Source organism: Piliocolobus tephrosceles, chromosome 6 (genome assembly GCF_002776525.5).
Source record: "Piliocolobus tephrosceles isolate RC106 chromosome 6, ASM277652v3, whole genome shotgun sequence".
NCBI lineage: Eukaryota > Metazoa > Chordata > Mammalia > Primates > Cercopithecidae > Piliocolobus > Piliocolobus tephrosceles.
The window spans coordinates 71,445,017-71,457,133 of record NC_045439.1 but is presented as its reverse complement, the minus strand read 5'-3'; the positions used below and the strand labels follow the sequence as shown (position 1 = coordinate 71,457,133).

Sequence of the window (12,117 nt, the reverse complement as noted above, 5' to 3'; positions counted from 1 at the left end):
TTTGGGAGGCCGAGGTGGGCAGATCATCTGAGGTCGGGAGTTCATGACCAGCCTGACCAACATGCAGAAACGCCGTCTCTACTAAAAATACAAAATTAGCTGGGTGTGGGGGTACATGCCTGTAATCCCAGCTACTTGGGAGGCTGAAGCAGGAGGATCGCTTGAACCTGGGAGGTAGAGGTTGTGGTGAGCCGAGATCGTGCCATTGTACTCCAGCCTGGGAAACAAGAGCGAAACTCTGTCTCAAAAAAAATAAAATATAAAAAATAGAAAATATATATATATATTTAAAATATCAAAGACTAGAATGGAAAACAAGAAAATAGCAGAAAAGGTATAAAGAAAATCAATGATATCAAAAGTTTGTTCTTTGAAAAGATCAACAACTATGACAAATAGCTAGACTGGCCAATAAAATAGGAGAGAAGACATAAATCATCAAAATCAAGCATGAAGCGGATATAGCCATTAAAAAGAATGAAATCATGTCCTCTGTAGCAACATTTAGCAACATGAATACAGCTGGAGGCCATTATCCTAAAGCAAATTAACATGGGAACAGAAAACCAAGTATCACATATTCTCACTTGTAAGTGGGAGCTAAACATTGGGTACTCAGGGACATAAAAATGGCAACAATAGACATTGGGAAGTACTAGAAGGACAAGGGTTTAAAAACAAACTATTAGGTACTATGTTCACCACCTGGGAGACAGGATCAATCATACCCTAAACCTCAGCATCATGAGATAAACACAAGTAACAAACCCACATATGTATCCCCTGAATCTAAAAATAAAGTTGAAACCACTAAAGAATGAATGAATGAATGAATGAATGAATGAATGAATAAATAAATAAATAAATAGTTTCTGTAATGTGGAAAAAAAAAAGAATGAAAGGGGACATCACTATTGACCCTATGAGAATTAAAAGGATTACCATAAGGAATAACTTAAACAACTTTCTACGAACAAATTGGTTCCTAGAAAGAAACAAATTATCAAACTGACTCAAAAAGATATATAAAATCTGAATAAACCTATAACAAGTAAAGAAATTGAAGTAATAATTACAAATATCACAAAGAAAAGTCCAAGTACAAATGGCCTCACTTTTGAATTTTATCAACTATTTAAAGAAGAAAATGCTACCTACCACTCATTCACAAACTCTTTCAGAAAACAGAAGAGGGACCACTTCTAAACTTCTATAGCTATCTTAATAGTAAAGCCAAATACTGACAAAATAAAATACAGTACAATATTCATCATAAACAGAGAGGCAAACCAAAGTAAGGAACAAATAAAAAGGACCATAAATAGTAAATAGGATTTACCTCAGGGATGGAAAGTTGGTTTGACACTTGAAAATCAATTAGTAAAATACATAATATTAATAGAATAAATGACAAAAGCACCAATGACACTGATAATGATCGCATCAATAGATGCAGAAAAAGCATTTGGCAAATTACAATGCATACTTATGATTAAAAACTCTCAAACTAGGAACAGAACTTCTTCAACTGGATAAAAGACATCTACAAAAAAACTACAGCTAAAATCATATATAATGGTGAAAGACTGACCATTATCTTTCTCCCTGAAATCAGGAATAATGCAAGAATGTCTGCTCTTTCTTGCCACTTTTATTCAATATTGTACTGGAGGCAAAATAAACAAAAAAGAAAGAAAGAAGAAATTAAAGGCATCCAATTAGAAAAAAAAAAAGTAACTGTACTCATTCACAGAAGATATAACCCTATCATAGTAGTAAATCCAAAGGAATATACAATAAAACAAATATAACTAGCAAACAATAAGTAAAGAAATTAGAAACAACACAAATGTCCATTCTATTTGGCATTTTGCATTTTTCTTCCATTTCTGATTCACAGAGATATTTGTCTTGATGCTAATCTTGCTTTTTTGTTTTATAGTTTTATCATCATTGTTAATGTATCAGAATAAAGGAAGCAGTGGATCCAAAAACTTCCTATGGCATTTTGACTACAAACCCTTCATCTATCATTTTTCTTATATTCCTAGTCAATCTGCTCTTGTATTCTTTATTTTCTTTTTACTAAAGCATCACCTATTAATTCATTTCAGCCAACAACCCATTAAAGAGCATTTTTCATATATTATTCTTTGTTTCAAATATGAAATACATACTTGAATTACTTACCAATACTATGAAACTGCCATCGTTGATGAATTCTTTCTGGAAGAAGTTGTAAAATTTTCTAAAAATCAATATAAAGAGAAAAAAGAAAAGAATAAAACCAAGTAATGAGTTCACATCCTGCAAAAGGGCTCACTAAATACAACAAATACAAAATAGGCTGGGTACAGTGGCTCACACCTGTAATCCCAGCGCTTTGGGAGGCTGAGGTGAGTGGATCACCTGAGGTCAGGAGTTCGAGACCAGCCTAGCCAACATGGTGAAACCCCGTCTCTACTAAAAATACAAAAATCAGCCAGGTGAGGCAGCAGGCACTTGTAATCCCAGCTACTCAGGAGGCTGAGGCAGGAGAATCGCTCGAACCCGAGAGGCAGAGGTTACAGTGAGCTGAGATCGCGCCATTGCACTCCAGCCTGGGCAATAAGAGCAAAACTTCATCTCTAAACAAAATAAAACAAACAAAAAACTACAAAATAGTACCTAAGCTAATCTGATAGTATTGACATTATTTTAGCACTGGCATGTTGATCACTATTTGAAAACCTCAAAAAACAATAAGCAATACTAACCAGTACTTGGAACAAGAAATTAACAAATTACATATTTTACAATAATATAAAAGGCATATGTTTTCCTAATGATTAAATGCCAATTCTAATATATTTAAAATACTTATTTACTATTTCTAGATTTTCTTTTTTTCCCCCTTTAGAGACAGAGTCTTGCTATGTTGCACAGGCTGGAGTGCACTGGCTATTCAGAAGCATGACCATAGTGCACCATAGCCTTGAACTCCCAGACTCAAGCAATCCTCCTGCCTCAGCCTCCCAACAAGGTGGGAATACAGGCACGTGCCCCTATGTCTAGCAATTCTTAGAATTTCTATATTGTGGATATCATGATGAGTTTCAATTCTTCCAGATGTTAATATTTGTGACATTTTCTCTTTCTTCTAATGGTTCTTTCTCCTGTTTTGATAATCCTAGAGAAAATATTTTTATTTCATAAGAACCCCATCAAATATTTATACTGAGTTAATCATGTGAAACTAAAGGTACTCAGATGCTATGATGGATATAGGTATGAGAGCAAATTTTTTTTAAGAGGTGGGGGTTTCACCCTGTCACCCTGGCTGCAGTGCAGTGGTGTGATCATGATTCACCACAGCCTCATATTCATGGGTTCAAGCGATTCACTCATCTGGGCCTCCCAAACAGGACTACAGGTGTGTGCCACCATGCCCAGCTCAATTTTTTTTTTATTATTTTTGTGGAGATGGAGTATCACTATGTTGTCCAGGCTGTGCCCAAGCTTCTGGCCTCAAGCAATCCTCCTGCCTTGGTCTCCAAAAGTGCTGGGATTACAAGCGTTAGCCACTGCACCTGGACAGAGAGCAGGATTTACAATTTTAGGAGCCCTATAGTTAAGCTAACATATATAGGTTTCCATTAATTAGTAATAAAATATTTACAAAAATATGTTCAAAACTCTGCCTTTTATTTCCCTTAATATTATACCTGTGTGGATTATTCTCGATCAAGAGCTATCTTACTACTAAACAGTGTTCTCAATACTCATCCACTTGCTGAGTGACATTTTTGTGTGTTTATTGTTATTGCTGTTCTTACTATTATTTAGAACACCATTAAATGAATGCTCATAAGGGTCAAACACTAGGCACTTTATTATATAATGATATATTAATATACCTTGCATTAATCCTTGCAATCATTCAAAAGGAGGGTTTGTTTATCTCATTCAATAAAATGAAGAAATGGGTTAGGTAGTGCACTTAGGTTACAAAGCTAGAAAGTGAAAGAACAGAGGTTCCAAATTCAATTCAATACACCTATTTCCAAAACCTCTACCTTGATAATATACTGATCAAAGGATGACATGCATATTTTATACTTCCTTGTCTTCTCTTTGATATCATCTTCTTTAGTAAACTCCACATGAAAGGATGATAAAGAAATTTTAAAGTTCTACACAGATAAATGCTGGTCCCACATGAGACACATAAACTCTTTTACCTTTGTCCTCCCTATGTCTCCCACAGCTGGCCAACAACTGCATAATTATATTTATTTTTGTATAGAAAGATATAAAATTATAGAAAAGTTGAAAAGACAAATTTGTAAACTATTCAAAAGCATTTCTAAATTATGACTAATAATTATACTTTAGATTTAGCCCCTTATATCTTTTTATATGGTAAATAAAAAGTTAAAAAGATTACATGTGCCCTAAACTGCACAGAATATAAATCCCCTACCATATTAACATTACATAATCATGCTTTTTGTTCCAGAAAAAGGAAATCACTTTATTTATGATTTCTTTTTCAGCCTTAGTTTCTAAAGGTCGAAGTTCCTTACTATAAATAGAAGAATGTCAGCACAAAAATTAAATGATTTTTTCAAAAGATGAAAACCTGGTATCTCAGATCTTTTTTCTAATAAAATTTAGTGATCCATTAAAGACAAACATTTCTATGTAAAGAATAAAAAATAATCAGTATATATTAGATATAGAAAAATAGTTATTTTTACATATAAGAAATACTCCAAAAGGACTTCTATTAACTAAGCAATCATCTCAGTTTCCTGAATTTAAGGGAAGCATGAACATTTGCAGGAACACTTTCCAGGAATCATTAGCTTGCTTTCTCTGTGGATATTTTTACTCTTTCTCAAAGCATTTTTCAATATTCCCCTTGTGAACAGTTCATGCAAACACTTCAAGAAGTAATATAATCAAATTCTTCAGGGGCCAAGACTAATGAAAATTAACTGCAGAACAGATACTAACATCAGTGTTACTGCTGTTTGGAACTTTTTTTTTTTTTTTTGAGACGGAGTCTTGCTCTGTCGCCCAGGCTGGAGCGCAGTGGCCGGATCTCAGCTCACTGCAAGCTCCGCCTCCCGGGTTTATGCCATTCTCCTGCCTCAGCCTCCCGAGTAGCTGGGACTACAGGCGCCCGCCACTTCGCCCGGCTAGTTTTTTGTATTTTTAGTAGAGACGGGGTTTCACCGTGTTGGCCAGGATGGTATCAATCTCCTGACCTCGTGATCCGCCCGTCTCGGCCTCCCAAAGTGCTGGGATTACAGGCTTGAGCCACCGCGCCCGGCCCTGTTTGGAACTCTTTAAAAAATTCTTTCCCCCCGCCCCAACTAAATCAACGGCTAAGAGACATATAAATGATGTTGTTCAAATTCTTCTAAATTACATCAAAATACTAAAAAGTGAATTCTTCTTATTATTTTTGAGACAGGGTCTCACTCTCTTGCCCAGGAGTGCAGTGGCACAATCACGGATCACTACACTTTCAACTTCCTGGGTTCAAGGGATCCTCCCACCTCAGCCTCCTGCGTCACTACCACTACAAGCACCTGCCACCAACATGCCTGGCTAACTTTTTTGATTTTTAGTAGAGACTAAGTCTTGCTGTGCTGCCCAGGCTGGTCTCTAACTCCTGAGCTCAAATGATCCTCCCGCCTCAGCCTCCCAAAGTGCAGGGATTACTTTGAACCACCACACACAGCCAAGAGTGAATTATCTTTAATTAGCACCAGACAGAATAGCTCCATCTTCAGAAACTAATTTCCGAATTATTTTCTAAGCATCTCGAGTCACTACTCCTGGCTTTCTACAGGTCTCGAAATTCTCAGTGAAGATCAGAATACTCCTATGACTGTTTATCTGTTTACTTTGAAACAGAATAAAGAGCAAGGAGTTATTTTAAAAGGGGGGTGAAAGGGTCTTAATTTTTAAGAGTGTGATAAATATTAAAAAAAAAAATTAGCAGAGCATCAAAATTTTGTTCATTTGCCTATGAGCTATGTTTCCTGACTTTTATTTACAGACTTGCCCCATCTCCAATCTAATATAAAATGACAATTTTTAAAATATTTAAGACTATTTTAAACAAGTTTGCAATGAAAAGCAGTGAACCAAAACAATAAATCCCTTAGGCACACAAAAGTTACAGTAATATACCTTCTTTGTTTTGGAGTTAAAACAAAAACAAGTTTTCCATTTCACTAAACCTCTGACAAATTAAAAGTTTCATTGTTTGCAAATACATTGAATATTATACCAATTTTGTGGTGTCAAACGTATAAAAACGTAATTATATCTGCACCAAAAAGTAATACATTGTACCTCAAAAAGTATAGGATTCAGTCAGGCATATTTTAAAAACTTAGATTTAGTTCTTAGAAAGGCTGGCAAATTCACAGTGTTTTATAATTTCAATATATTCCTTTGTATGTTCCAAAAATTATTTCTGAAAAAGGGAAAAGTTAGATTCAGAAGCACTTACCTCAAAAATAAAAAGTATAGCATCCAATTCCTCTCTTTGAGACTTGTGACCTAAAACATTTTTATAAGAAAACATTTAAAACATATCATTTTGCCCTCATTGTTAACAATCACTTAATGAACTTAAAATATTTCAAGAATGAAGTTTTTTTTTTTCCCAGCAATTATTTAGTAAAATGTTTAAAGCATACCCCATTCATTGTGGAGACAGTATCATAGTCACTCTCTTTACTCTTTTGAGCACTGTAATTAAATTTAGGTTCTACATATTTATGTCTAGAAACAAATCATGACATATTACAAAGAACTTCAAAGCTCTGAAAATGAAAATATGAAAACGACCGCTCAAATGTGTCACATGCTCCTAGGGCAGAATCAAAAACGGCAGAATGAGGGAACAAATCAACCTGACCCGTGAAAAAGTAAATCTTCAAAGCCATTGTAAAGCAAAAAGGATAGTAACACTAACACATTAGTTGTCTTTCAAATACAGGTCACTAGCCCTATGATAATAGTGTGAGAGGGAAAGCAAAAAGCTGTCTGACAAAAATGAATGACACAATATGTCCAAGAGCTATTATGTTTATGACAATTATTAGAAATATTAACATAAGCCAAGATATATGTTAGCATCTTACCTTTCTGTTTAAGACTAGCTTCAATAGTCACAAAATTTTCAAAGAACACATAGTATATATGTGAAAAATGTTGGTCGAAAAACTGTTTAAGATCAATAGATTCTGCATTCTCTGAAAAATAAAAACAATTTACTGATTATTTACAAGTATGTTAAATCAAGTTTAGCAAATATTCAGCGACAAGTTTCCTTCAAAGTCAAAGAACTGCTCCTAAAATTCTATTCTATTATTTACAATATGTATTTCTATGTCTATATCCTCGTTCTTAAAACTTTAGTCTTTGCAGATTTTAGTTTTAATTTTAAAAACTAATTAAGAAAACAATGGCCCAGAAAAACTTATCCAAAATAATTAATCATACAAAAAAAAAAAAAGCTAAGTTCTATTTGCAATTCATAGCTACAGCTTTCCTAACGTTCTCTCCAAGACAGTTTAAAATAAGAATAATAATTTATGATGTCTGAAGGTCAGGCACGGTGGCTCACGCCTATAATCCCAACACTTTGGGAGGCTGAGGCGGGCAGACACCTGAGGTCAGGAGTTCGAGACCAGCCTGGCCAACACGGTGAAACCTCACCTCTACTAAAAATACAAAAATCAGCTGGGTGTGTTGGCATGCGCCTGTAATCTCAGCTACTTGGGAGGCTGAGGCATGAGAATCACTTGAACCCAGGAGGCGGAGGCTACAGTTAGCCAAGACCATACCATTGCACTCTAGCCTGGGAGACAGAGTGAGACTCCACCTCAGGAAAAAAAAAAAAAAAAAGAATAATTTATAATGTCTGAAACTATTTATTCAGTAAATAAGTACCCAACAATAGGCTTTGTAAATAAGTACTTAGGGATTAAAAAGCTTAAATACAGACAGTACTGCTCTAAAGAAACTGTAAGTAAGAGCAGAGCATGCAAAATTAAACGAATAATTGTATGAACAGTAGAAAGTGTTAGTACTAAAAGTGAGATGTCAAAGTATATGGCAGTTTAGAAACACAAGAGTACTTTCAAAGCTCAATAAAACACAAAGGTGGGGAAAGAAAAAAGGCCTGACAGAGTACACAATATCTGAAAAGACTTTTAAGGACAGGAAGAACACTAGATATAAAGTGGTGGAGTTGAATGGGAAGGACATTCAAGGCATAAAAAATACATGGAGTAAGAAAAACGTGAGGTATGCATGTATACATACATATGTAACAAACCTGCATGTTATACACACATACCCTAGAACTTAAAGTATAATTTAAAAAAATAAAAAATAATTTACTATGAAGATTAAAAAAAAAAAAAAGTCAAAGTGGCCTGGTTCTCTCATAATCTCTGAGATCCAGATTGGAGAACTGTAGTTTCTGGGTCCTTCTTGGAAGACATTAGCAAATGCAGAACCAGCAATCTGTCTAAATCAGTACTATCTCCTAGAAATATAATGCAAGCCACAAATATTAGCTATATATGTGATTTTAAATTTCCTTGCAATCACATTTTAAGAAATAAAATGACACGGGGAAATTAATTGTAATAATATATTTTGTTAACAAAAATATATCATTTTTAAGTGCTACCAATAAACATTAATGAAAAAAAGAAAGAAAAACGTGAGGTATGATAGTATCCAGGAAAAAAAATTCATTTTGGCTAAAGCTTAGAACATTTTAATAAAAATAAACAAGTAGACTTGAGATATGCTTATATGTACTTATGTGTATGTATATGTATTTATGCATAGAAGATACCAAACAACTAGGCAGCATTACCTCTAGGGAGCATGACTAGTTTTATTGTTGCTTAGTTCATTTTCAGGGTAAGTGAGAACATTAGTGAAAAAGAGTGAAGAAATTCTACTTTATATACTTCCTAGTATTCCAAACTGTTTATAAAAAGCACATTACTTCTCTTACAATACAAAATAGAATTTTTTGTTTCTGTTTTATTTTTTTAAGATGGTGTCTTGCTCTGAGGCCCAGGCTCTAGTGAAGTGGTGCGATCTCGGCTAACTGCAACCTCCATCTCCAGGGTTCAAGCGATTCTCCTGTCTCAGACTCCCGAGTAGCTGGGATTACAGGTGCCCACTACCACACCCAGCTAATTTTTATATTTTCAGTAGAGACGGGGTTTCACCATGTTGGCCAGCCTGATTTCAAGTGATCTGCCCACCTCAGTCTCCCAAAGTGCTGCGATTACAGGCGTGAGCCACCGCATCCAGCCTCAAAATATAATTTTAAAAGGCAACTGAAAAAATAAAAGATTTTTGAAAGGAAATAAAGAAATATTCATTGTAAAGAAACTCAAGTTAAAGGTAAACATCAATTAATTTTTTAGAATGCACTAAGGCTCAACAGAAGATTTAAAAATAATGTGAAAGAGTAACAACATACAGATAGTACTTTAAACTCTCTCATTATCATATCCTATGAATGTTCATTATAATTTTTTGGGGGGGACAGGGTCTCACTCTGTCACCCAGGCTAGAGTGCAGTGGCATGATTACAACTCACTGCAGCCTCATCCTGAGTTCAAGCAATCCTCTCACCTCAGCCTCCAAAAGTACCTGGGACCCCGGTATCTCTCCACCACACCTAGCTAACTTTTGTAGAGATGGGGTCTTGTTATGTTGCCCAGGCTGGTCTCCTGTCTTGGTCTCAAAGTGTTGGGATTACAGGTGTGAGTCACAACAGCTGGCATAGTAACTCTTTAGTGATGTTTTATCTATGTGATTTTCCAAGACTGTTTTTTTGTTCTGCCATTTCACAAGGAAAGGGAAAGATGTCTTTCCTCTCTATTCCCTTGGATTCTGTATATTTACCTTTTATGGAAAGAACAATGTTTCAACTGTCTTATCGTCTTTCTTCCAGGACTAGTCTAGCATCTTTAGAATAGAAACTGTGTCTACCTCAGGATTTCCAAAAATTAGCACAATGCCGAGCAAACAATATGTACTCAAATGTGTTTTATTACTAACAAAATTAATTATTTTTACTTTATTATATTCAGTTCATACAATATGGAAATTTTTACCTTGGAAAAGACTGCATAACCTACTGACAGGAAAATAGCACAGACTCATCTTGACTGGAATTAGAATACCCATATTTCACTCCTGTTTGTAACACTTACTACCTATGTGACTTTTCACAGAACTAGACAAAATAATAATGCTTAACACAAAGTGAATGTTTTCTAAACAACGCGCACTATTCTCAGCACTTCACAGAAACTAATTCCTATAATCTACATAGCAATACTACAAAATTAGTACCATTATTATCTCCATTTTACAGACGAGAAAATTTAGGTACAGAGAGTCTAAGAAACTTAGTTCATAAGTAGAGTCAGGATTTAAACAACAGGAACCCTAGATCTATTCAGCCTCCAATGTAACACATCTGTAAAAAAAGAATACTAAATATGTATCTATTATCTGCCTATAAAAATAATAGTCATCAAACACTAGCTAAATATATTTTATCAAATATCAAAATAAAAATACATACAACTGAAATAAAGAGGAAAGGTGTTCTAGTTTTCCCACAGAGTGGTTTAAAGAATTATGAAATTAGAATAAAACAGGCTTGGGCTGAGCAAGGTGGTTGACATCTGTAATCCCAGTACTTCAGAAGGCTGAAGTGGGAGAGTTGTTTGAGGTCAGGAGTTTCAGACCAGTCTGGGCAACACATTGAGACCCCATTTCTACAAAACTAAAAAATCAGCCAAGTATGGTGGCATGTGCCTATAGTCCCAGCAACTCTGGAGACTAAGGTAGGGGAATTCCTTGAGCCTAGGAATTTAAGCTAAGTTGCAGTGTGCTATGATTGAGCCAATGCACTACAGTCTAGGCAACAAAGCAAGATCTTGTCACTAAAAAAAAAAAATAATAATAATAATAATAATAATAGAAATAGGCTGCTATAATTACCTCTAAATTTCCTAAAATTAATGTTTCAAAAACACAATGTTCTAGGAGAAAAAAGAAAATGGGAACAATAACAAAGCAAACCAGAAAAAAACACAACAAAAGCAAACATGAATCAACTCAAGATTTCGCAACATATTAGGAGCCAAAATATTGTCTCTCAATTTCCTTTTCATAAGGCATGCTAACAAAGTCTGGAAATTATGTACTTTCTTTTTTTTTTTTTTTTTTTTTTTTTTTTTGAGACGGAGTCTCGCTCTGTCGCCCAGGCTGGAGTGCAGTGGCACAATCTCGGCTCACTGCAAGCTCCGCCTCCTGGGTTCACGCCATTCTCCTGCCTCAGCCCCCCGAGTAGCTGGGACTACAGGCGCCCGCCATCACGCCCAGCTAATGTTTTCTATTTTCAGTAGAGACAGGGTTTCACCGTGTTAGCCAGGATGGTCTCGATCTCCTGACCTCGTGATCCGCCCACCTCGGCCTCCCACAGTGCTGGGATTACAGGCTTGAGCCACCGCGCCCGGCCAAATTATGTACTTTCTAATGCTAATAAAAATGATCAAAATTAGGCTGGGCACAGTGGCTCAGGCCTGTAATTCCAGCACTGTAGGAGGCCGAGGTGGGCGGATCCCCAGGTGGGTGGATCACGAGGTTAAGAGATCGGGACCATCCTGGCCAACACGGTAAAACCCCATCTCTACTAAAAATACAAAAATTAGCTGGGCGTGGTGGTGGGCGCCTGTGGTCCCAGCTACCTGGGAGGCTGAATCAGAAGAATCACTTGAACCTGGGAGGCAGAGGTTGCAGTGAGTCGAGATCGCAACACCGCACTCCAGCATGGGTAACAGAGCTAGACTCTGTCTCAAAAAAAAAAAAAAAAAAAATTATTACTAGAGAAGAAGGACATTTTATAATGGTTAAAGGGTTAATATTTTAAGAAGATATAACAATTGTGAACATATATGCACTTAACAACAGAACTCCCAACCCCAAAGCAGAAACTGACAAAATTGAAGGAATATACAGACAATTCAATGATAGTTTAAGAGTCAACACTCTACTTTC

The 12,117-nt window shown here is 35.7% G+C and overlaps 1 protein-coding gene across 6 annotated transcripts in view; it reads right to left on the bottom strand.

The window, feature by feature from the left end:
- The window catches only part of RALGAPA1 (Ral GTPase activating protein catalytic subunit alpha 1), a 280,919-nt gene that overhangs the window by 239,010 nt on the left and 29,792 nt on the right, over positions 1-12,117 (bottom strand). For all 6 annotated transcript variants that reach the window (XR_002725793.2, XM_023189633.3, XM_023189637.2 and 3 more), the window contains exons 2-4: positions 7,149-7,259; positions 6,512-6,561; positions 2,191-2,248 (exon numbers count right to left, since the gene is read on the bottom strand). Coding sequence is in view for 5 of the 6 variants with exons in the window: in XM_023189633.3 (XP_023045401.1) it covers positions 2,191-2,248; positions 6,512-6,561; positions 7,149-7,259 (219 nt within the window). In the remaining variant the exon portion in view is untranslated. The remainder of the gene's footprint in view (positions 1-2,190; positions 2,249-6,511; positions 6,562-7,148; positions 7,260-12,117) is intronic.